At 26.7% G+C, this 24,320-nt stretch overlaps 1 protein-coding gene across 4 annotated transcripts in view; it reads right to left on the minus strand.

Annotated features, from left to right (window-relative positions):
• The window catches only part of LOC135922531 (THO complex subunit 2-like), a 107,579-nt gene extending 84,184 nt beyond the window's left edge, over nt 1–23,395 (minus strand). For all 4 annotated transcript variants that reach the window (XM_065456905.1, XM_065456906.1, XM_065456907.1 and 1 more), the window contains exons 1-18: nt 23,310–23,395; nt 23,184–23,266; nt 23,086–23,137; nt 22,973–23,043; nt 22,742–22,866; nt 22,250–22,386; nt 19,669–19,838; nt 19,465–19,557; nt 19,050–19,292; nt 18,703–18,881; nt 11,645–11,888; nt 11,108–11,256; nt 9,311–9,439; nt 8,761–8,845; nt 8,605–8,698; nt 3,985–4,403; nt 3,178–3,405; nt 1,097–1,261 (exon numbers count right to left, since the gene is read on the minus strand). In XM_065456905.1, coding sequence (XP_065312977.1) covers nt 1,097–1,261; nt 3,178–3,405; nt 3,985–4,403; nt 8,605–8,698; nt 8,761–8,845; nt 9,311–9,439; nt 11,108–11,256; nt 11,645–11,888; nt 18,703–18,881; nt 19,050–19,292; nt 19,465–19,557; nt 19,669–19,838; nt 22,250–22,386; nt 22,742–22,866; nt 22,973–23,043; nt 23,086–23,137; nt 23,184–23,266; nt 23,310–23,361 — 2,718 coding nt within the window. In that variant the 5' untranslated portion in view covers nt 23,362–23,395. The remainder of the gene's footprint in view (nt 1–1,096; nt 1,262–3,177; nt 3,406–3,984; nt 4,404–8,604; nt 8,699–8,760; nt 8,846–9,310; nt 9,440–11,107; nt 11,257–11,644; nt 11,889–18,702; nt 18,882–19,049; nt 19,293–19,464; nt 19,558–19,668; nt 19,839–22,249; nt 22,387–22,741; nt 22,867–22,972; nt 23,044–23,085; nt 23,138–23,183; nt 23,267–23,309) is intronic.
• Nucleotides 23,396–24,320: the final 925 nt, after the last annotated feature.

The following is a 24,320-nucleotide window of genomic DNA, read 5'->3' on the forward strand; positions in this document are numbered from 1 at the left end:
CCTTTGCTCCTTCTACGAGCAAAATTTTCAGGCTTGCATAATATTTTTATGGATAAAACACTGAGTTAGCCGTTTTTAAAAATCGGCTCAAAACGAGCTGTTTAACAACACTAATTTTTTTTATTCTAAACAGATATTTAGTATATTACAAAAAAAATTTGTGTAAATAATATTTTGAGAATATACTATGTATTTATAAAAAAAATAAAAATGATATTTTAATTAATAAAAAATATACATATATTAAATATTATATAATAATGTATTTAATCCTTTGCGTTTTTATTCCATGGCAGGAAAATTATAATTTTATTATGTAATAGATACTATGAGTGTTAGCTAGTGTCAACTTTCACCAAACATTATATTCATCATAACTATATATAATCATTATAAAACCATATCTAATTGACGAATATAATAATTCAGTTGTATAAATTTTTTTAAAAAATACGACCCGGCCCAGGTATTTTTAAAAAAAAAATTTCAGCCCGGTTTGGGTATATTTTAAAAATTTAGGGCCTTGCCGGGCTTAGTTCCGGGCCTGCAGGTCTCTGATATATAATGAGTTATTAAAAAGCAATGATTATATTTAACCCCTGCTTATAATATTTATTATTGAAGTCTAAATATTTTGTATTTAACTTTTATTTTACCCATGTTTATGTTTTGCGTTAATAATAATATTAATTACATCTTAAGATGAACGCTTAGCCTGATAAAATTAATATAATCAAAGAATGTTCATTTTTCTGAAACCAATAAGTATAGGGTTTTCCTAATATTATTTTGAAAAAATTGAACTTCACTTTTACTAACGCATAATTCAGTCAAGATAACATTCAAAATTTACATTACTATAAAGTTTTATCCATTGCAAGTAATAGGAGTGGCAATCAAATGAGAAAAAAATTTTGAGCCCTATTGTTTTAAATTAGATTGGAATAATATATTAAAATGAAGAAAAATATTTTAAAGATAAAAAATATCAAGCATGTAAAGGTGACAAATATTCAAAAATAAAAGAAAGGTTATTTTTAAAAAGTGCAAAAAAAATCGTGTCCGCCTTGCATTTAAACGGTTTCTACTGTAATACCTTGAGGGTCAAAGCGAGCGAATGGCGCCGAATAAAGAAGGCTGCGTCGAAGGCCAAATGGTAATCATTGATAAGTGCTGGGAGGGAAGGCAGTAAATGAACGTATTCTTCGACGGCAAAATTAGTGGATACGAATGTAACGTATTGGACGAGAGCGTCTTGTGCCTGATGAAAAAGGTTGTATAATACATTAATAAATTGATAATAAAAAAATTTGTAGCAATGGAAAACTTTTGGATTTCAAAAATAAATCTGATGAAAAGAGTTGCATAATAAATTTATGAATTTATAATAAAAACAAGATGGAAAACAAAAGTTTTGAATTTCAAAAACAAATACAAACAAGTTTGAGTTTTTTTAATAATCAGGACATTCTTGTCTCAAGTTGCTTAAATTCCAAAAATTAGTAAGAAAGGAGAATGGTATGATTCTTTTAATGTCTATGCTTTTGTGAGAATGAGGAATAGTCTGGAATGCATAGCTAAATCGCATTTGTTAAAATAGTATGTGTATTGAGGATGGAAATGCCAAAATATCAGGAAAACTTGAAACTTTAATTTCTAAGTATCATGAATTCAAGCATGGATAAAATATTGTACGAATATCTGTAATTAAAGTTCTTAAGGTCTAAAAATAAATAGGGCCAAGAAGGTTTATTTGTAATTTCTTTTGAAAAATTGTATGGATATTAAATTTTAGATCGAAGATTGACAACTGGTATGATGATATATGTTATTGTTTTATTTTTAAAAGGTTATAATATTCAACGTTTTTTGAATAATATATTTGTCATACAATAATATAAAGTATTTTTAAAGGTCAGTTGAATACTTATATAAGTTAAATTGAATAATTATAGTATGCATTAAATGAAAATAAAATAAAAAACTATTGACAATATATTTTATGAAGCTTTTTAAAGGTATAAAAATATATATTTTGAATAGTGTAAATTTTAATTGAAGAATATTTGCAAAAAAATTCAAGAACAAATGCGTTGTTAAGGCAAGTTTTATCATGAGCTCATTATTCTTAGGATGAAGAGTGAGCAGACAATTCAGTCCAAATTTTGTTGATATGATTTATAGATTATCAAAACCTGCAGAGATCAAAATTTAGGGATTTGAAAAAAATATCTCATTTTCAAACATGGCCCAAGATTATTTTGATTCAGCCCAGACTTTGATCATTTTCTGGCAAATTCTTTTTAAAATCGTTATTTTGGATATATATTTTACAAATTTGTTCTAAAGGAAAATTGAAAAAATGAGCTCCAATATAATTTCCCAACTGATTAATTAATATAATTTAAAATTTCTATTGGCTAAGCCCAAATTTTTTATTTTATAAATTTTTAAGCCCAGGCCTGGATTCTTAAAATCATGCTTTGCGTCATTGATAATTGGTATTATAGGCAGACAACTGCCCAGTTAAAATTATATTAATAAATAAATATATTAAGCAATATGAGTAATACGTGACTGCAAAAGAAAGGTGAGCTTTGTTATGAGAGTGATAATTATTGGTGAAAAATATTTAAAAATTCTACAAAATCTAACCTCAACCTCAGCAGCATTATTTTCATATGCCTACTTTGTTTTCCATAAGGACTAGGGTCTTTTGTAATAAGATTAAATTTATCAAAAATTGGTTAATAACATAAATATTCTATCTCAATGGAGTATGGTAACAGATAGGAAAACGGCCACATACAAAAGATTTAAATAAAAAAAATTCTAGAAATTTGGAGATATACTGAAAGGTTTAATTAGTTCCTTACCTAAAGGCATTTAAGAGATAATTCAATTAAAAAAGGGTGTTACAAGATCTAAAATGAAAGATGATGACTTATGCTATATCTGTGCATTTATTATTTAATTTCATTTGTCATTAAATCTGTTATAATTGTATAATTATATACAAATGAAATATTTTCAAGAAAGGGTGATTTAATGATTATTTTTTAATTAAAAATTTTGAATCAAAAATTGAGACTTCATGAATTGATAAGATAAGACTACCAAATGACACTAAAATTAAGCAACCCCCACTTAATAACGTAATAAAAAATACATATTTACCTGGTCATAAAGTTTTCCTAGCAATTTAATGTGATCAGAATCATTGGTAGTAACGCTCGTTTCATTATTGTTATCGTTTATAGGAGGCAAGGTAGGGTTGAAGATTTCGCAATCCCTTTGTTGGGATATGAGGATGGCCATGGGAATCAGAATGTCGGAGTTGATGAGGCTTTCTTTCAATCGCTGGGAAGAACGCTTAGTGTTGCGTATTTGGGAAAAGTAACCAGCCTATTTTTAAATGGGGTTGAGAAATTTTCAATAGGGTATAGTCACTGGGATATAATTGTTTTAATCCCTCCTACTTTACAATCTTAAAAAATAATCACACATTAGTTGAAACATCATTTTAAGCTCCTTTATGTTATAATATGTATAAACGAAGTTAACGAATTAGTATAAGAAGACTCTAATCAAGATATAAATTTATATTGCACAGTTTGGTGGGATTTAATAAAATGTTACTTCAAAGGGGTGAAAGAGGGTTGATTAAAATCTATAATCCTTTACTATTACACTTAGCCTTTTTCTATTTAAAACCTTTTATCAAGCTCCACAAAGAAAATTAGTGTACAAATAGGTGGAAGATGGTTGATTAAAATCTATAATCCCTTACTAATACACATAGCCTTTTTCTATTTTATAACCTTTTATCAAGCTCCACAAAGAAAATAAAATTGATCTCACATTAATATTAATTATTGGAATGGATTTTGTTGCTATCATATTAGACTATATACTATTTTAGCATATAATTACTTAATACCGATACACATTATAAAGTGGTGAAATTGTGATACTAAATAATACCTCGGATTTGAGTAGGTCGCCTCCACTCAAGGCCTCAATCTGTTCCCGCGTTGACGCCGTGTCATTCATCTCTATACCCGACATCTTGTGAACCAATTCCTTCAATACGAGCAGGAGTTCTGAACCTCTTTGCGATGTCCGACTAAGATTTTCGGTCTCGCCAGGTTCAATCTCGGTCTTGCCCGACTCGTTAAGGTCAGTCACGGGCCCTCTAAATCCGGTTCCACTGAAGGCCGCCACTTTGAGACCGTTAACAGCATAATAGAGTAGTCCAGTGACGTCACATGCCGCATATTTTTTGACAACACTACCAGCAAAGGAGCAGGCATTAGAAAACCAAGCGTCACGATCGAGGATAGGACCTGCGGTGATGGAAGTGGACAAGGACCGACCTCTGCAAAGTGATTCCAGAAGGCAATCTAAAGGGAAGTAAATTTAGAAAAATATAACAACTGATAGAAGCTCCCTCGCCGTGATTTTGCAAAATTATGCATTTGATCTTGAAAATGGTTGGATAAAGCAATGTAAAAAAATATACAATTTTTTAATATTTTTAAGAGATTATGGTATTTGTTACTAAATAACTATGATTGATCAGCATTTAAATATATTATCATTTGTTTTGGCTCAAATATATAAAAAATACAATTTTTTTTATATATTTCAATTGATAGAGAAAAATATATTCGAAAATAAAAAAAAATAAAAATTAATGCCCTTAAACTCGGACTCCGAATTTTTTTGGCCCGAGAAATGGCTCTATTTTTTTAAGTATGTTGAAAGAGGTGGGTTTATTCTAAATAATTTTAAAAAAATATTTATATAAAACTTTATGTTATTTTATAAGATCTTTTTAAGGATAATATTTTAATGTGACAATTGTCATATTCGTTATTTTTTTAACATTTTGAAATTTTTTGACACAAAAGGGTAAAAATAATATTTATATTAGAGATCTGCAAAGTTAGGTCCAGCCCGTACCCAGCCTAGCCCGAAAGGGTTTTGGGGCAGGCTCGGGCCTAATTTTATTTAAAATAATCGGGTTCGGGCCGGGGATAATATTTTTAAAAAAAATTCGGGCCGGGTAGGGTCGGACCTTGGAAATTTTTATATTATATTGAATTTTTTATGTAAAATAAAATATTTAATTTTATTTATTGAAATATGTCTTTTATTGAGTAATTATAAAAATTAATTTCTATATTTAAATAAATTCGGGCTGGGCCAGGTCGGTAAATTTTTTTAAAAAAATTTCGGGTTCGGGCCAGCAAAACTTTTAAAAAAAATTTAGGGTTCGTGCCGGGCTTAAAAAATTAGGCCCGATGCAGATCACTAATTTATATTGTAAAGATATAAAATTATAATTTCAATAAAGATGTTCCTTGAAATGACAATTATCATAATCAATATTTATAAGCATATTAAAATTTTTTGACGCTAATGGGCAAAAATCTGTATTTTTAACATGTTAAATTAAAATTTTAATTAAGATGTACCATGTAACAATTGTCATAATCGTTATTTTAAAGATTTTTGAATTTTTTTGACGCAAATGGGCAAAAATAAAATTTCAGTAAAGATGTACCCTAGGAGGGGGATGGATCCGAAGCAACTGCTTCTAAAAATTTGAGTGGGGTGTTTTTTTTAAATTTAATTCTTTTATTGTTTTACTACATCCATCCATCCATAACCAATTGATTTCTGGTTTATGTATGTAATAAGACCCCCCCCCCCAATTATTATTTAATTTAATGAATTGACGGAAATTTTGGTCGATGTTTAGTAAATTAAATTGTTATCCCAGATTTCTTGTCAAAAATTATTTTTCCAATTTCAAAATAACCAAAAATATTAACTAAAAAAATACAAATACTTAATTAAAAATTGCACATCGCATAATATAAAAGATGATAAATGGACAGACCACATTAGAAAAAGACATGGTGGGCTTAATTTTAATGATATAAAGAAAAGCTTTGAAATAGTAGCTTTTAAGAATATTACTCAGAAAAAAAGCAAAGTAATTTTTTTTATTAAATATATATTGTTTATACTTATCTTATATAGGGTATTAAATAGATTATTTTTTAAAAGTGTACTACTACTAATAATAACGAAAATGTGTTAGAAGAAAATATAATATCTGACTCTGATAATGATCATATGAATCTTCACATGCACACATATGATGGCCGATTATGGAAGGCTTTCACACTTTCACACAATAAAAATTCCATATTACGATTTATAATATACCAGAAAGAATGTATAGATAATAACCGTTCTATCATAAGAATAATAATAAGATGTCTAGTATGTATTATAAATGTTGATTTTTATATATTTACTATACAATAACATTATAAGCAAAAAATAAAACAAATTTGTTTCTAATTTTTTTATAAAGATAAGCTTAAAAAGTAGCTAATAGCACGTTACTTTTTTTGACAAATAGTGATAGCGGTAGCGCGCTACTTTTGAAAGTAGCGATTAACAACTCTGGTGAAAATCACTAATAAATTGTATGTAACAAAAATAATATTACAAAAGCAGCATATCATTTTTTTATTAAAAAAACATCAAATAAATAAATCCATTTTTATTTCATAATATAAATATAAAATGTTAAATCATATCATAAGTTTTTTTGTTAATAATAATAAAATATTTAAATATAAATAAAATAAATAATAATTAAAGCTAGACATATCTTACAGAACGCTGACGGATGATTAGTCAATGCAGGCCGATTACGCAACACTAATAATGACTATATTTCAAAATTGTTATCAAAAAAGCATTTTTATAAAAAAAATGAAAACCAAACTGCAGAGTTTGTGAATTTACACCTATAATGTTATTGATAGAGGCATAAAATTTATCTCCATTAGGTGGAAAAATGAAGCATGGAGAGGGTCAATGTGGACACAGAAAACTAACTTGCACTTCTTTGGCCATTTCATTTTTATCTACAATAAGCATCAACCACCAGAGATTATAATAAAAAAGTTACATTACCATTAATATCATTCATAAATCTCGTATCTTGTAATATTTTCCACTTTACCTTAGTGAGCATTTTAATAAATTTTTGCTTCAATAGTTCTCAAATCTAGTAGAATAACTGCTTGTGTGCCCATCATTGTGCATAAAGGTTCATCTTTTAAATTCGTCTCTAGTTGTTCCGTCCCAAATACCTTTTATATTAATGCCTCTTGTAAATTTTTTATTTGACTTTTGGATATTTGATTGATATGTTGCAATGAAGCATTAATGTCCTCAATGCAACTTTTTATAGAATCAGAAATAATGTCGGAGCTACATTTGGCATTACTTTCCTTTAATTCCTTTTTATATAGGTCACAAAGGTAATCCGTTAGTTTAAAAAAACGATGTTTCATTAATATATTATTTGTGACTTCCTAATTTGTTTAATATAATTATGTTTTACTTTATTAAATGGATTAGAGCGAGCACATTTTCTTTTATCCATTTCTAATTAAAAAGAGATTGATATATAAATGCTATACTAAAAAAACGTGTTATATTATTATTTAAAAATAAAATTGTGTACTCGTGTATTCGAGTAATATATGTATTCTTAATATTTATTGTATTTAAAAATGGCCCTCTCATTTTACTTTCTTTGTGCCAACAAGGTATAAAAGGAATTATAACAACTTTATTTAGTAGATATACATTTTGTTGGCCAATAAAATTAACAGTTGAAAATTTATTACTTTTAGTTTTAGGGTTGTGTTGGTAAATAGTGTGAGTTATAAAATAGCGTTGTACTGGTAGATTTTTATATTATAATAATTTTCATAGAGAGTCTATATGTAGAATTTTTAAAATGTAGATTTAATCCAGTTAACAGTTTGTTACTTTAACTGTTAGCTGAAATAAAAAGCCCTCCCCTCCTTATACATTTCAAATTTTAAAAAGTTTTAAGTTTGAGCAGATATTAAAAAATCGACTTTTACCTATTCCGGATAAAAAACATAAGATTTAAAAAAATTTAAATTATTTTTAAGAAAGGGATTCAAGGGCTATCTAATGATAAAATATATATGTCTCTGTATATTTCTTAAGCAATCTTTATTTTTATCGGTTTTTTTTTGAATTAGGAAGGACGCCATTTTTTAGCTTTGACCTTCCATATCTACATAACTGAGTTAAAGCTTAAAAATTAAAATGCATAGGTCCTCACAACATATATAATCATCATGTAAAGTCATTCAATTTGAAAGAGGGCCATAAAACTTGATCGATTTTATTGGAATAAAATATTTCATCTCAATTGGATTAAAAATTTGAGCATATTGTAGACAAACCAGATATATTGTTTTGAGCAATAAGAATATCCGGAAAAGCCTCAATGTATAAAGATAATATTGTACTAATGCATTTAAATATAAGTGACAATGAGTGAGGGATATGATATTTTTATTCAAGGACATAAATCCAGCCAGACAATAGAGGGTATTGAGAGAAGCCTCTCATTTTGAATAATAAAGGTCACAACTAATTTTAATGTTATGGAAATAGGTTAAGAAAAACGAAATTCGTCTTTTCAGTCAAAGGCATGAATTTTGAATTTAATATAAAATAACAACTTACACATCAAAATATCGAAGGATAGAGAAGTTATGTAACGTAAGGTGTCTATGACAGGCGTTATCAAATTTTCGTAATATTGGATTTGATTGAGAACCTACATTAAATAAAAGTATCCGTTATAAGTGTCAACTAATTTTTTTATCTAAACGAAATTACGTGTTCAAATAAAACTCCAGGATTGGAATGGCTTAATTTGCCTATTTGACGACCCATTTGCTTTATGTTGTCTTTTGATAATCGCCTTAAAATGACAAGATTATATATTTTCCAATAAAGATAGATCTAAGTTTTGAAATAGATTATTGAGTTTGAAAATGGTAATTCAGATTATTTATGAATTATAAAAAATTATCAAAATAAACTATATATCAGAGACCTGCAGAGGTATCATTTGCTTGACCTGGTCCGGATTTTTTTTAAACAAAAATTTTAAGGCCCAGCAAGGTCCTGAAAATTTTTTTAAATATATTTTTGATTTTTATAGCTAATGGATTTTAAATATTTGGCTTTAAAATATACAGCCCTGCCTGGATATTATTTTTAAAAAATTTTCAGGCCTGACCCGGATATTTTTTTAAAAATATTTTCAAGTATTTTTATTATTTTTACAAAAGAGGAGAAAAAGATAAACGAATATCAATTTTTTTGGCTTATAATCATTGCCACCTACTAGAAAATATGCAAGTAATATTAATGCAAATCGAACCTCATAATGTATTTGGATTTGATATTCGTTTTGATTTTGGACACCATAACGTCTCCATGTGTTAAAAGGTACTCGTCGTCAGTTGTTGTTAGCGATACTGGCGCCTTCCAATTACTATATAAGTTGTATCTATTTTGTCACGTGTATAACAAAATTGAAAATTCTTATTATATAAATTAATGAATATTCTTTTTAAATGTGTTAAACATTATTCTTTTGCTAGAAATAATACCACACCTATAACAAAGTCCTTATATAATATTATTTTCTTCACAGTATTAAAAAAAGGATAGTAAATGTCATGCAGAATCTCAATGTTGTAGATCAAACTAATATCGATCTTAGAAAAAATATCTCCTAGAAAATGCTCAAATTTAAGAGGTAATAAAAAAAAATATACATAAATTTAAGAAATTACTTCTCCTTATACAATAATTTAGTTTAAAAAAATAAACAATAGAGATTCGGGAAACAAATACATAATTGTTGTTACTAAAATTAAAAATATAGAATAAGGTCGAATTAAAGGAAAATGGAAAAGGGGATTTTATATTTTTGGCCATTATTTTATACATATTTAAATTTCTATCCGATTTTATTCAAATTAAATTTAAAAACTATAATTAAAATTGGTAGTGCAATAGAAAATTTTAAAATAAAATTGACTCCTGTTTTGATATAAAAAAAAATTAAATTTGTCCAATTATTTGATATTAATATATTATATATTTCAATTTAGTCTTGTTAATTTGTTTGGTCGTAAAATTTACGACCCAATTCCGGGGAAAATATTAACAATATATATTATATTAAGGGTGGATAAGGAAGGGATCCATAAATAGAAGTTATTTATTTTCTTGCTAAACATAAAAAAAAGTTTTATGATATTTGGATTTGACATGTCTGCTATATAATTATATAAGTTGTTAAAATTTGAAAAATAAAATACATAAGTATGTTATTTTAAATTTAAAGTGCGAATTTCAGAAAAATTAATTTGAATGGTATAAACAAAACAACTTATAATAAATCAAGAGAATAAATTGTAATAATTTTTATATATAAATTTTTAATGCATATAAGATACTATGAATTCCTGAAGAGGAAAAGATTTGTTTTGACTTTTAAAGAAAACGGAGTATTATGATCAATTGAGGGAGAAATGTTAATAAAAATATTCCTGACCTCCCTAGCCTTATTAGCCAATCGAAAGGAAATGCTTGTCTTCCTAATGAATAGATCTTTTGATTGGCTCTCGGTTGATATATATTGAATATACACTTTTCTATCAGCAAAAAACAACTATAAATTGATTTTTGCTCTGGGTCTGAACCCAAGGTCTGTGCTCGGGGTTCGTGCTCAGAACTGGTTTAGTCGATTTTTAGACCCAAACCCCGAGTATGGTTTTTACACAACCAACCAATTAACAACACTATTTCAATTATACTCAAGGTTTCTCCAAAATTCGTTGGAAAATTTAAATTATGCATATTCTGAATTTTTTGACATATCAAAGCTATAAACCAAATTAAATATAATATAATGGGGGGGTGAGAAATTCAAAAAAGAACGATTTTTCAATATAACCATTTATGTCCAAATTATGATCCTGATATTGTCTTACACAGCTGCATAGAGCGAGGTTTTTTATATTCAAAAAGAAAGCTTATTGTAGAAATAAAGCGAGTGAGAAGAATAGATTTTCCGTCCAATTAAAATGGGATGGTTCAAATATTTTATTAGCAAACTTGACGTTGATATTTCGTTAATATATATCATATTTGATCATAAAAAGACCTATGCTGATAATGGATATGTTTCATCATTCGTCCTATTGATTCGGATAGACAGCAATTGTAAGACGATTGAGAGAGGGAAGGGAGAAGGGAGCACCTGAGAGTGTCTAGAATATCGCAGTAGGTCACGTCACTTTCACATGTATCAATCTAATAGTTTTGCAAATAAAGAATAATTTTAAAATCTAATAACCCAAACATAATCAATAATGTTCCCATTCTAGATTATATTAACATTAGTGTAGTTAGACGTAACCAATTTTATTTTAATTTTAGCCAAAATAATATTAGGGAAACTTCAAGATTTCGTTAATAGATGTCTAAACCTTTCTGCCATCCTTGAGACAAATATCCAGATTTGCATAATGTTTTTTGGCAAAGATATTGGATTTTTTAAACATCGAGCCGTTTAACAACACTAATGAGCATATATTAAATTTTATTGATATCCATACTTTTTCACTCTCAAATATAGCAATTCATTTAACACCCCCCCCCCTTCTCAGCCAAAAAACATTAATTTATATTTTCGTAGTACGTTGGAAAATTTTAATGAATTAGTGGCAAGATAATGATCGAGAACTCGGACAAGTTGATTTATAACCAGAAGATTAGAACGGTCATATATTAGTGGACCCAAGAAATCGATCAGTGGCTTATAACGGGCGAAAAAAGTGGGAAGATCGTTAACTTTGCTAGAACGATTTAGAATGGCTAAGGTAATGTTGGATACGATGGGAGTCGTGGAAGATTTGATAACAGGGCAGACCTTTTTGGCACATCTGTTTATGTGGTAGTTTTAATATCTATATAAATTTGGTTATAGTCTGATTAGAAATTAAAATTTGTTAAATTTTTAGAATGTGATTTAAAAAAGCGGAAGAATCTTAATTTTAATGTTTGAACAAAGGTACAAATTACCGTTACTCGCTATTCAAAAAAAGGTAACACGTTGCTCGTTTTTAGATTTTTTTATTTGGAATACTATACTATTTTTATTTATAGTCGCTAATATAAAATATTAAAACAATATTATTAAATCAAAAAAAATAAAGGGGGGATGGATGGCTATCAAAACTTTCGTATTGTGCAGAGAATGGGAGGGTTGTATTATAATAATAAATGAAAAATTAGAATGATCTTTATTTTCAAAATATTTTATTAGATCATCTTAAGAACCTTCATCCAGATCCTCATAATTTTTTTTTATCTTTATCAGAATTTTATCTGTATTCGTATTTTTACTTTGATGTTTTTTTAGATTAGAGCTACAAAACATCCAGGTTGAAATACTTGAATTAAGGAATGGAGGCCTAAGGTGCAAAAGGTGCCTTCACGCCCTGTGGGTATTTCTAGCTGATAAAAACCAGCCATCCACATCCATTTTTATTTTTCTTATTTAATCAATTCTAACATATATAGCCATGAAGGTGCAAAAGGCCCCCATAAGCCCAGTGTTTCCGGCTGGTAAACTCCAGCTATCAACACCTATATTTACTTTTGCATTATAGAATCAATTCCAACATATATAACAAAACTATTTATTAACTGATGAATATAATAATAAAAATGGGTTACATAATCACTAGCATTATAACACAAGAAAATTTTAGACACCTAAATTGGTGAAGACTAGAAAAACTTTTAGGCATCTAAAAGAAAAGTAACCAATTAAAAATTTATATATATATTATACACATTAAGAGAGACTATATAACCAAATGTTAAATTTTCAATCTATCCACCCAGCCAATCCAGTCGACCAAAGAGTTCGGAATCGGTTTTAAAATAAGATTTGACTTTGGAAATGCCAACAACCAGATCCCATGCCCTACCCAGCCTCGAAGGCAATAATTCTCTCTATGCACCCTGATGCATATTATAAAATAACAGCAATATATTTATTATGTATGAAACAAATGCAATACCTTTTTATTGGGTAACTTTTCTTACAATATTATTGGATCATATTTTTCCTCTAATGATATATCCGCTTATATTATTGCTGCCATAATTACTTTATTTTAAAATTAAACTATATTTTGTTTTTCTCTTTTTAATGGTGGATTAATCAGATCCATACCCTGCATTTCAAGGTAAATTATAATTTCATTATTTTTAGAGATATTACATAAATTATGCTTCAGAATTTTTTTTATTTGATTGAATTTTCTAGCTGAAAGACCTACTGTTTCATATACAATGATCAATATTTATCAATTATTTGTTCATAATGAAGGAATATGGTTTGTATAAATAAAATTTGCTATATAAAATATAATTTAAGAATATGATGAAGGGATAAATATTTTACCAAAATAACCAATTTAAAAAATACAACTGCTGATGTGAAAATGGGGGTAACTAATAAGGATATGATTGGCTTATATGTAAAAGATTTGATATAGGATAGTAGATCAACTCGAGGACTCATTATCTCATAGACATTAATTGGATGAAACCCAATATATTTTAAAATTTAAATTTTTAGCCTTGTAACATTTAGATATAAATGTGGAACAATATCATATGAAATTAGCACTGATGATACAAATCAATATTTATAAGTAATTTATTTATAATAAAAACAATAAACTATATATATATAATTTATTTATAATAGAATCAAATTCATGTATAGAATAATAACCAATAAATTTATATTTAGAATAAGAATCAGTAAATTTATGTTACAGGAATGTCTTTGAGTTGGACTAGCAGGATAGGGGTAATTTATTTTCATTAAAAATCGAATTATTTTATTTGGTTAAACCTTTGACGTCACACGATTTGTTTTGACATCATGTAATATAATTAAATATTTTAAATTTATAAAAGCCTATAGATTTAATTTAACATCATATGATATAATCATATGATATAAATATAATAAAAATACTTTCGCATTTTCTTAAAATTAATAGTATATTTTTTTATTTTTAAATTTGAACCAATTATATTTTCATAATTTTTTTTTCCATTTTACTGAATTTTACGATTTTATAACAACAATAAAACATATTCTGTGGAAAATATATATTATTCCTAAAATTCTTATTAATTATTAAAGGTAAGAGTATAATATTATGATCAATTATTTTATTAAAATGACTATGCTCTTTTTTATATCAACTCAAAGTGCATGATGACAAAATAAGTCAATGGGATTTTAGAATACAACTTTTAAATATTTTTTTTCGTTTTATATTTATAATGGTTTTCTATAGTTATAATGAAATTTTACCATAAAATGTATTCTAAATCCAATCAGACCATACCATTTTTTAATTTGGCGTTCATAAGACCTATATCTTCTGACTTGTATTATAATTTTACATTTAATATATTTTTTAAAATGATTCTATATAATTTATAGATGCCAAATAATTTATTAATAGTGGAGGGAGATATTTCGGAAGCTGATATCGATGAATCAAATCATGAGGAATTTAATTTTCATACTCCTACGATGATTTCCCTTTCAAATTCATCAACTCCAATATCTAATAATCTTCAAATCGAGATAAAGGATAGAGAAATTAATAATAACATTAATCATTCAAAATGATATGAAATGGAGAGTAGGTGATATACATCAATTGTACACAAATTATGCTAATAAATTTTCCACTTCAACCAATATATTAACTCTGTATCAATAATTCAAATTATTTATTTCAAATAATATACTAAAATACTAAATAATATATGTGAACAAAGTAATTTATACAGTTTTCAGCAAATAAATCGATCGCTAAATCTAGATATAAATGAATTAGAACAATTTATAGGCATACATCTTTTTTCTTCTTTGGTCAAAGTTCCTTCATATAGACAGTATTGGTCTGCAGAATTAGCGTTCCCTCAAATTACGGAAACTATGTCTCGAACCAGGTTCCAAATATTGCAAAAATATTTACATTTTAATGATAATTCTCAACTTATCCCAAGAAATCAAGATGGATATGATAAATGTTTTAAAATTAGGGCATTTATTAAAGAGATTCAAAATAATATGCAAAAAATAGAGATGGAGGAAAGAGTATGTGTTGATGAATTAATCATCCCGTTTAAAGGGCGGAGTTCTTTAAAACAATATATAAAATCAAAGCCTCACAAATGGGGTATCAAAATTTTTGCATTAGCTGGATCATCCGGTATTGTATATGAATTTAAGATTTATGCGGGAAAGCAAACTAATCCAACACCCTCAGAATTAGGGATAAGTGGTGATACAGTCCTTCAATTGGCTAAAAATATCCCGAAATTTCAAAATCATAAACTCTTTTGCGATAATTATTTTTCTTCAATAGCATTGGCTAAAAAATTAAAAGAAAAAGGTATATTTATGGTAGGGACTATTAGAAGTAATCGTTTGAAAGATTGCAAGTTAAAATGTGATAAAGACTTTAAAAAAAGAAGGTCGTGGGAACTATGTATATAAAGTTGATAAAAAAGAAAATATAATAATTGTCAAATGGTATGACAATAAATTTGTGCACATCATCTCAACATTTGTCGGTGTTCATCTGGTAGTAAATGTAAAAAGATGGTCACTGAGTAACAAAGAATATATTGAAGTTCCAAAACCAAATGTATTAAAAATATATAATGAAGGTATGGGAGGAGTCGATTTACACAATATGCTTGTTGAATGCTATAGAGTAGATATCAAAGGAAAAAGATTCTACTTAAGAATTATTTTTCATCTCATAGATATGTGTGTAGTAAATTCATGGCTTTTGTATAAACGGCAAATATGCCATGAAAAGGAGAATAAAATCATGAAACTTATACAATTTAAAACACATATTGTTAAAGCATTGTTATCGGCAGGAAAAACTAGCAAAAGAAAATCAGGGAGGCCTTTAAATAAACCGATTAAAAAAAAATTTCTTCTATAATGGCTCCTATATCTGATATCAGATATGATAACATAGGTCATTGGCCAGATTCCTGCAAAACTAGGCAAAGGTGCAAGTTATGCATAAATGCATACTCAAGAACAAAATGTGGAAAATGTAATATATATTTCTGTTTTAATCAATTTAGAAATTGTTTTCGACATTTTCATAATAAATAAATATTTGTATTTTTTTATTACACAAAAGCCTGATGATTTGATTTGGCATCATCATTTTTTTTAACTGTATATTTAAGTTGAAACAAATATTAGGCATCTATGGAGTGTATAAATGAATAATTTATAAAAAAAAAAAATTTTTTAAATTAATAAAAAGTTGGGCGTCAAAGGGTTAAATTTCAACATAGCAGACAGAAAAATAAGGAAGAAATCAAATTTAAAGTCTGTTTTGAAATGATAGAAGTAACTGATTACTAGGGCTGTGCCGATATTAAATATCAAATCAGCACCAATATATAGCGTTTTCCAAAAATATCGGATAGGGTCGATACCTGTAAAAACCCAATCCGATCTTTTTACTTTTATTTTTTTTTGTTATTTTATGTTATGTATATTTATTTTACCTTATTATAATATTTTCTAAATAATTTTTTTTAAACAATGCAAATGCACAACACCCTCTAAATTTTATTTCTTTTTTAAAATAGATATATAGTATTTTAAAAGTTTTTTATAAAAATAGTAAGGAACACCTAAAGTTTTATTTATTTTAAATCTTTTTTAATGATAACGCCAATTTTATTATTTATATTTTAATAAAAGAATTTTTTAAATATGGTATCTGAATTATGGAAATATTTTACAAAAGACAAAGATAATTTTGCAAAATGCGTTATCTGTGGAATCATCTGAGTCTGCCTTCAGTACGGTAGGGGATATATATATAGTCCATATCGTAGATGCTTATAGCCAGAAAATCTAGAGGCTCTCATATTTATTTTAAAAAATTAATATATTATAATTTTATATATTAAATATTACAATTTTATAATTCATACCAACATAAAATGGATATAATATTAAATATTTTTTTTAATTATAGTCTTAATTGTAGAAATAAAAAAATTAATTGAATTCATAATTCAATTTTTGGATAAAAAATATTGATTTCTCAATTACATTTGGTTCAATGGGGGATGGCGAAAAATCAGTATAAATATTGGATCGGTGAAAAATATGTGGATCGATACAGCCCTACTGTTTGCCACATTTCATTCATATTCATATGATCATTTACTAATTCTATTTTGAAATCAACAAAGCTCGTTCTTTCATAATTTTTTAAGGATTAAGTAAATTGGGGTATCATTGCTCTGAACATCCAAAAGTCTCTGCATGGTTCTGATCAGATCCAATTTATTTTATGAATCATGAATAAATGAACCTATATTTCGATGAGAGATGATTTATATTATCACTTAAGATATACTTACACTTTTTATTTTAGAAGACTTTAGGTTTATATTTATTGATTAATGATAGATACTGCCAAGTCAACGTATAGCAATTTTCTAAATACCACCTTAATTTGCTAAATACCGATCAAATTTTATTAAAATGTAATAGGACACTTATTATTTAACATATATTATAATGGAATCACGTGGTCGAGTCCGGTCTTCTATGTATCATCCCCGAATGACAGAACCACAAAGTTGAATTAATAAAAATACATGATATTTGCTGGGATTAAAAAAGATAGGGTTGGTATGTGACGCTCTTCCGACTAGGCCACAGACGCTTTCCAAAAATCACGATTTTTCAAATATATATTATAAATAAATTTGGTAGTACCTAACCAAACTAGGAGCTAGCCAATAGGTGAATCAAATATTTCGCTTCATTTAATGATGAATGATTAAAAATTTGCCTAGTTTAGGAGGTATGAACTAAAATTTTAGTATTATTATGTTATGATGAGGGGAGGTTCCCAAATTTTCCATTATTCAGAAAAAACGTTAATACAGAAATTAGTACATTCAATATGAATAAATAATTATGTAAGGCAATAATAAATTGCCCACAAGCTATGCAATCTAAAATAAGGTGTGCATAAATCATCTAACATTTTACAAATAAAGAGATAAAAAAAATTAGGGAAAGTCAAATTTCTGATTCATCATCAAAGGAGAAATGTCTGGTTAGCCAGTCATTCTTAACAGGTTTGTTATTATAAATAACATGCCTTAATTGATTTAACATTTGTTTTAACAATCTTGATTCAACAACAAACATAATAAATAAAATAAAAATGAAGAACTATGGTAACTGAATTAAAAACTCGGCTTAAATTATTTATAAAATTTAATATATAATAAAATAAAATATATTTTTCCCAAATTTTTTTTAAAAAAAAAATTAAGTAACGAGAATTGAAGCAAGTAACAAATGGCGTTTCTTTCTACAAAAAAAGCGCATTAATAAAGACATTACTTCTATCGAAGTTACTTTACAGCACTAGTTTTTGAATATTAAAATTGAAAGTATAGGCTGGATAACAATATTAATGGTAGTGTTTTGCATATTTCGAAAAAAGATAGAAGCCCAATGTGCACTAAAAGCAAAGTTATACCATATAAAGACCTGTGCCCAAAAAAAGACGCTCAAATTTATAATTATAACTCTTAGATTATCGAAATTCAAAAAAAAATATATCCATGTAAATTGCTAACTTTAAATATAAAGGGTTTAGGACAAATTGCAAATATTTGCATACGTGAGACATGATTTCTAAATCCATATACATGTAGAGGTGAGGATGGTTTTGAATCATGTAATGCAAGTGGGGCCAGCCACCAAATTTTATCAAAGATCTGGCCATTTCTAATTTTTGGTTGATTGTGTTGTTTTCCTAAAAAAGGCAAGTATGAATTATTAATGCATAAACGTATGAATTATAAAATTGTTTTGTTACAATAGTTTGTGGTAAATTTGTGAGCAAAAAAGAATAATAAAATAAAAATTGGTTAATTTTTTAGAATAAATCTATATATAAGAAGTTTAAATCAAAGATATTAACATTTGTGATGATGTTAAGATTTAGATTAGTGTTTGAGGATTGATTTGTATTTTGGGAAGAAGCATCCAAAGAAGTAAATGAAGGAGGGTATGTCCATAACTCCAAGCCCGCCTTGTCTATACATGTATCTTGGTAATCTTCCAGTTCCTTAAGCCTCGTAGGGTTGAGCCGTTTTATGAAGCTTTTAATCTCGTTTACCCGTGCATCGGTGGAAAGCTGGAGGATTTTGTCGTCTGGCAATAACTTTAAAAAAATGTGAGTAAATTTAAAAATACTATGATCTGTGAAGAGGTGAATTGTATTAATCTTAACACATAATATAACCATTAATTAAATAATCTATAAATCATTTTTATAATAAAAAAAAATAAGATTTAAATTTAAGCTAACAAATTCACAGATATTATAAATATACATGGGGATATATGTCGGCAACTTCCAGTATTCCATTTATGATAAGTAAGGCTGTAACGTCATAAACGGCTTGTGGCGGATTTTGGTTTTTAATCTAAGGAGGTTAAATTATTTTAATATTTTTGTATGATGTAATATAAATTTATTTTTTCAGTGATTCTTTTTAAATTTCTAAATTGATAAAATTGGCTATCGTGTATTGTACCCTGTAATTATTAAAACGAAATGCCAGGAGTTGTATGATAACTTTGGGTTCATTCCAATAGTATTTTATGAGTTTGATGAAAAATATAAAGCAATCAGATTCCAAAAGCTTGTGAGAAAACACCTCTAAAATTATGTCCAATACCCTGCAAGGATCTAGGTTGAAGTAACCTTTATAAATTAGTTATTTAAAGATAGGTTATTCTTTTTAAAATTTATTAGTAATAAAATAAAATTAATTACTTACAAAATAAACACCTCATCAAAAAAATATATATATTTTTGAAAATTTGTCTAATATGCCTAAATTTAATGAAATATTTTTAAATTTAGAGATTTAACCAGATCTTAAAGTTCCAATTATTATTTTTATATCTGATAAGATAATTATTTAAATAAATATCTATAAAATTAGGTTGGTGGGTGAGTTCTATTCCTGTCATTCCAGAGTCAATCTCAGACATTTATGGCAATGTGAATTTGATCAGACATGTTTTCATGGTATGTTTGATTTTTATATATTTTAATGTGGGTTAAATCTTTTCGATCAACGATACAAGGGTTAGAAGGAATTAATAAGCAGTATTGGGAACAGAAATTTCCTGAAGTATGCAAGGGTAAAAAAAGGCCCAGTAGCAGAAAAATTCTGCTAAGGGCATAGAAAGAAGATGGCTCAGCAACATTAAGAAATTGATAGAAGGAAGTCATTATTAAACAAATGATAGATCAAATCAATCAAGAGAAGTTCGTGATTATCCATCCTGAGACAATGAAAGAGATATCTTTGTCACAAAATAAGTTTAAAATCAGTATTTGGTTTTATGAAATGGAATAAAACTGGCTTATCAGCTTTACAAGTTTATATTGTTTTATGTGGGGATATGATAGCCATAAATGACTAGTATTGCAATTTGTTTTTATTAGGGCTATGCCTATATTTTTGCCTATATTAAAATGACTCATTTATAAATGTACATATCTTAGAATTCGCAGATTGGCAGCTAATTTTTATGCATAACCATCTAGGAATATTGATACAAAACTAAAACTTGTTTTAAAAAAACAAAATTATTTATGGAGGTGTCAGAATTGACCAGAGAATTTGTACTGGATAAAATCAAGAAATTTTCTTTTAAACTGATACACAACATATTCTTATTTCATTTGCCGATGATGACTTCATTAAAATATTTTCATTTGATAAATTATTTTAAAGTTTTATTAACATTCCAAGATGGTTATACATTAAAAATTTACTGCATACCTTGTAGCAATTCCAAGATATACACATTTATAACCATATAATTTTAATATCGGCAAAAATATATGCACAACCCTAATTTTATTTTACTTTCATCTTATTAAATAATTACATTTAATTATTATGTGATAGATACATTTGATACGACCAATAAACTCTTCATTTTGTTTGGTATTTTAATATAAAATTTTTTAGATGAAATTTTTTGAAAATATAAGAACAATTTAAATTAAGTTGTTTAATAATTGTAATTAACATTATAAAAAATCAATGATCTTACTCACACTATTGTTTTGGAATTAAGTGAATTATTAATACTCAAAGTTGGCGCTATAGATAGCTATAGTAGAAGTCAAATTCTGTCAAAAATATTATAAATTTCTCTGTTTAAAAAAACTAATTAACATTATTATTATATAACTTTTAGTATTAAATAATATAAGTTATACATTCATGATGAATGGTTAAATAATTGATAAAATGATATTTATTGTGGATAAACAATGCTGAGATGCACTGATCAATATTGGCAGTTAACTGACTTTTCAATTTTAATTCATACCAGTGACCAGAGTGTTACTGGCCTTTACAATCTAAGAGGGCTCAAAAAATTTAATTAAAAAAAATTCAAAATTTTGAGGGAGCTGAGCCCCTGCACACCTCCTAGTGATGTTACTGCCTGTGATCAATACTCATAGATAAATCAACTTGAAAAATTATTATAATTTTTTTCCTCAACATTAAGCCAATAATGAATAATAAACCAAAATTGTAAATCAATAATATAGAAGGTGAAGTTATTTTTTTCTACTGTTAATTGATTCTAATTTTATAAATTAACTAAAAATGAAAAAGTTGATAAAAATAAGAAAGATAAATTTTTTTGATATTGGTGTCAGTTTTAATATAGACACATGGTATTCATCTTTAAAATAAGTATAATCAACAAATTTTTAATATCTTGATCTTGTGTTAGATTAATTTTTTTGATCCTTGTCTTAATTTTATTAAATAAAATATTTATTCACAAATTATAAATAAGAGTTGTTAGTTTGCAAAATTTTTATATGGAATACAATACTGAACCCAGATTCAGCCAGGCATTAGGAAAATAATTAAGATCTGAACCAGTAGTAGTGAAAATGGATCCAATTATAAATATAAAGTAAGCTTATTATTTTATATATTTTAAGAAAGTAGAATTTAAATTGAAAGTTTATATAATGGAATGTGCATATTCTTCAAGAATGGCCAACCCCATGTGGTTTGACCATATATAATGAGCACACTTTAATAAAGATTAGATAAACAATGATATTACCTATGAGTTGCGATACAATTTCTTTTGTCTTATTTAAGGAGATTCCTCTGTCTGGATGATATTGCAAGAGTTGGGAAATAAGTTTGGCATATCCTTCACTTTCCTCGCGCAATAAATTGAATTTTTGTTGCTTGTAACTTTTGTGTAGTGGAATATAAGAATACAATAAATATTATACATAATTTAACTTTTAAAAAATTGAAATTCATTCCTAATCTTAATATTATATAAGAGGTTGGTATTTGACAGATAAAAAAAATTGCAAATTTATAAGTGCTTTGACAGCAAAGGTTGTTATTTGTTGTATTAATTGTATAATTAATTTAATATAAAAAATAAATAAAATAAAGAAAGGAGCTTTTAAGAAAAAATCTATCAAATAAGTTATAGAAATAAATTATTCATTTATCAAAAATTAAATGAAAATTTATTTCAACAATATATAAAAAAATAATTTAAGGGAAATTTTTATAATTATGTCAAAATTATTACAATAATTTGGTTTTCATGCGAACAGTTTTTTGATGATATAATTTAGTTGAGGGTATGAAATGAGCTTGTTCCAAAGCCTCTAAATCAAGTTGACTTAATATGGTTTGAGTGGGTATTATGTTATTCTTTAATCAAAAACGTTAATATAGAAAAATTGAATTTTGTTAAAAGTATCATTTTTAAATTATTATAGAAAAAAGTTTTACAGCTTAATATAAATAATATTATTACCTTTAATGAAGAAAGTAGAATAGCAAATTTAGATAATTTATCTTTGCACTCTGAAGTTTGAATTTCTATATCTATAATTTTTTAAGAAAAAGATATTCTTAATATAAATATACCTATTAAGGATAATAAATCTGTAAATATGTTCTTATTGTCTTCTTTTTCATCCTGTAATTATAAATAAAGTAGAACTAAATTTATTTTTATATTAAACTATTAATTTTTTTATTTTCAATTTCCCTTCATCCAAAGTAACTTCTCCATCCAGATATTTCTCAACAACATCGTACATGTCATCTAAGATAATTATAATATTTTTAAATAAAACAAAATTTTATACATCTGCAAAGATCAGTTTCATTATTTTTGCTTTCGATCATATTACCAATCATTTTAGATTCAAAAAACGTCCATGTTATGTCAATATTTCGAATGCTAAAATAGCCCAAAATTTTCTATACCCTTTTTGGTTCGTGAGTCTTGTAGATTCCAATTATAGGTTTATAAGAAAAATTATAATTTAAATGTAAAAAATTAAGCCACTATAATCAGATATTATATTTATTCTGGCATTGGCGGCATTAATTTTTAGTCAGATATTTAGATTTATCGAAATCTGAAGTAATAACTAATAGGACTTTTTTTAAATTTTATCGTCTTATTTCATTAGTACAAATATAATTATTTAAAGTCATAGGATTTGCTCTAGGTTAAGATTAAGAGTAATAGCTTTGACATGGAGAACAGATGAGGTAGAGGACCTAAAATAAAAATGCACAGAACTTTCGACATATGTCAATATAGATCCATTCTTTTTTAGAGTGGTTAGGGTATAGATAGGTCTTAAGGACTGGTAAGACGTTTTATTTTTTCTATCCAAACAAGAAAATTCTTCCAATAAACCTTAAAATGTCTTTTAAAAACACACTCGAAATCTACTCATTCAATATTCCAGGATTTTTAAGAAAAATAACCATTTTAAGAAAATTTATGGAACAAAAAAAATGAAAATAATCATGACCCAAGAAACAATGATTAACAACAACATAATCAAAAAATTAAGAGGATACACCATTTTCACTTCAGACACCTCCAACAATAGAAATGGTTTATCATTCACTATAAGCGATGACTTTCTAAAATCGACCAAAAATTTCAATCCAGTCAACGACAGAATATCATCCATTACACTCAGTAGCAAAGGAAAACAAATCCATCTAATAAACGTATATGCACCCGCAAAACTAAATGAATATCCCAAATTTATAACTGAACTAAAAAACCATATTAGACATATAAACAAAAATCATATTATCATAATTGTCGGTGATCTAAACATGAAAAGGCAATT

The sequence above is a fragment of the Gordionus sp. m RMFG-2023 genome, chromosome 1, assembly GCF_954871325.1.
Source record: "Gordionus sp. m RMFG-2023 chromosome 1, tfGorSpeb1-WG-v2, whole genome shotgun sequence".
In the NCBI taxonomy this organism is placed as follows: Eukaryota; Metazoa; Nematomorpha; class Gordioida; order Chordodea; family Parachordodidae; genus Gordionus; species Gordionus sp. m RMFG-2023.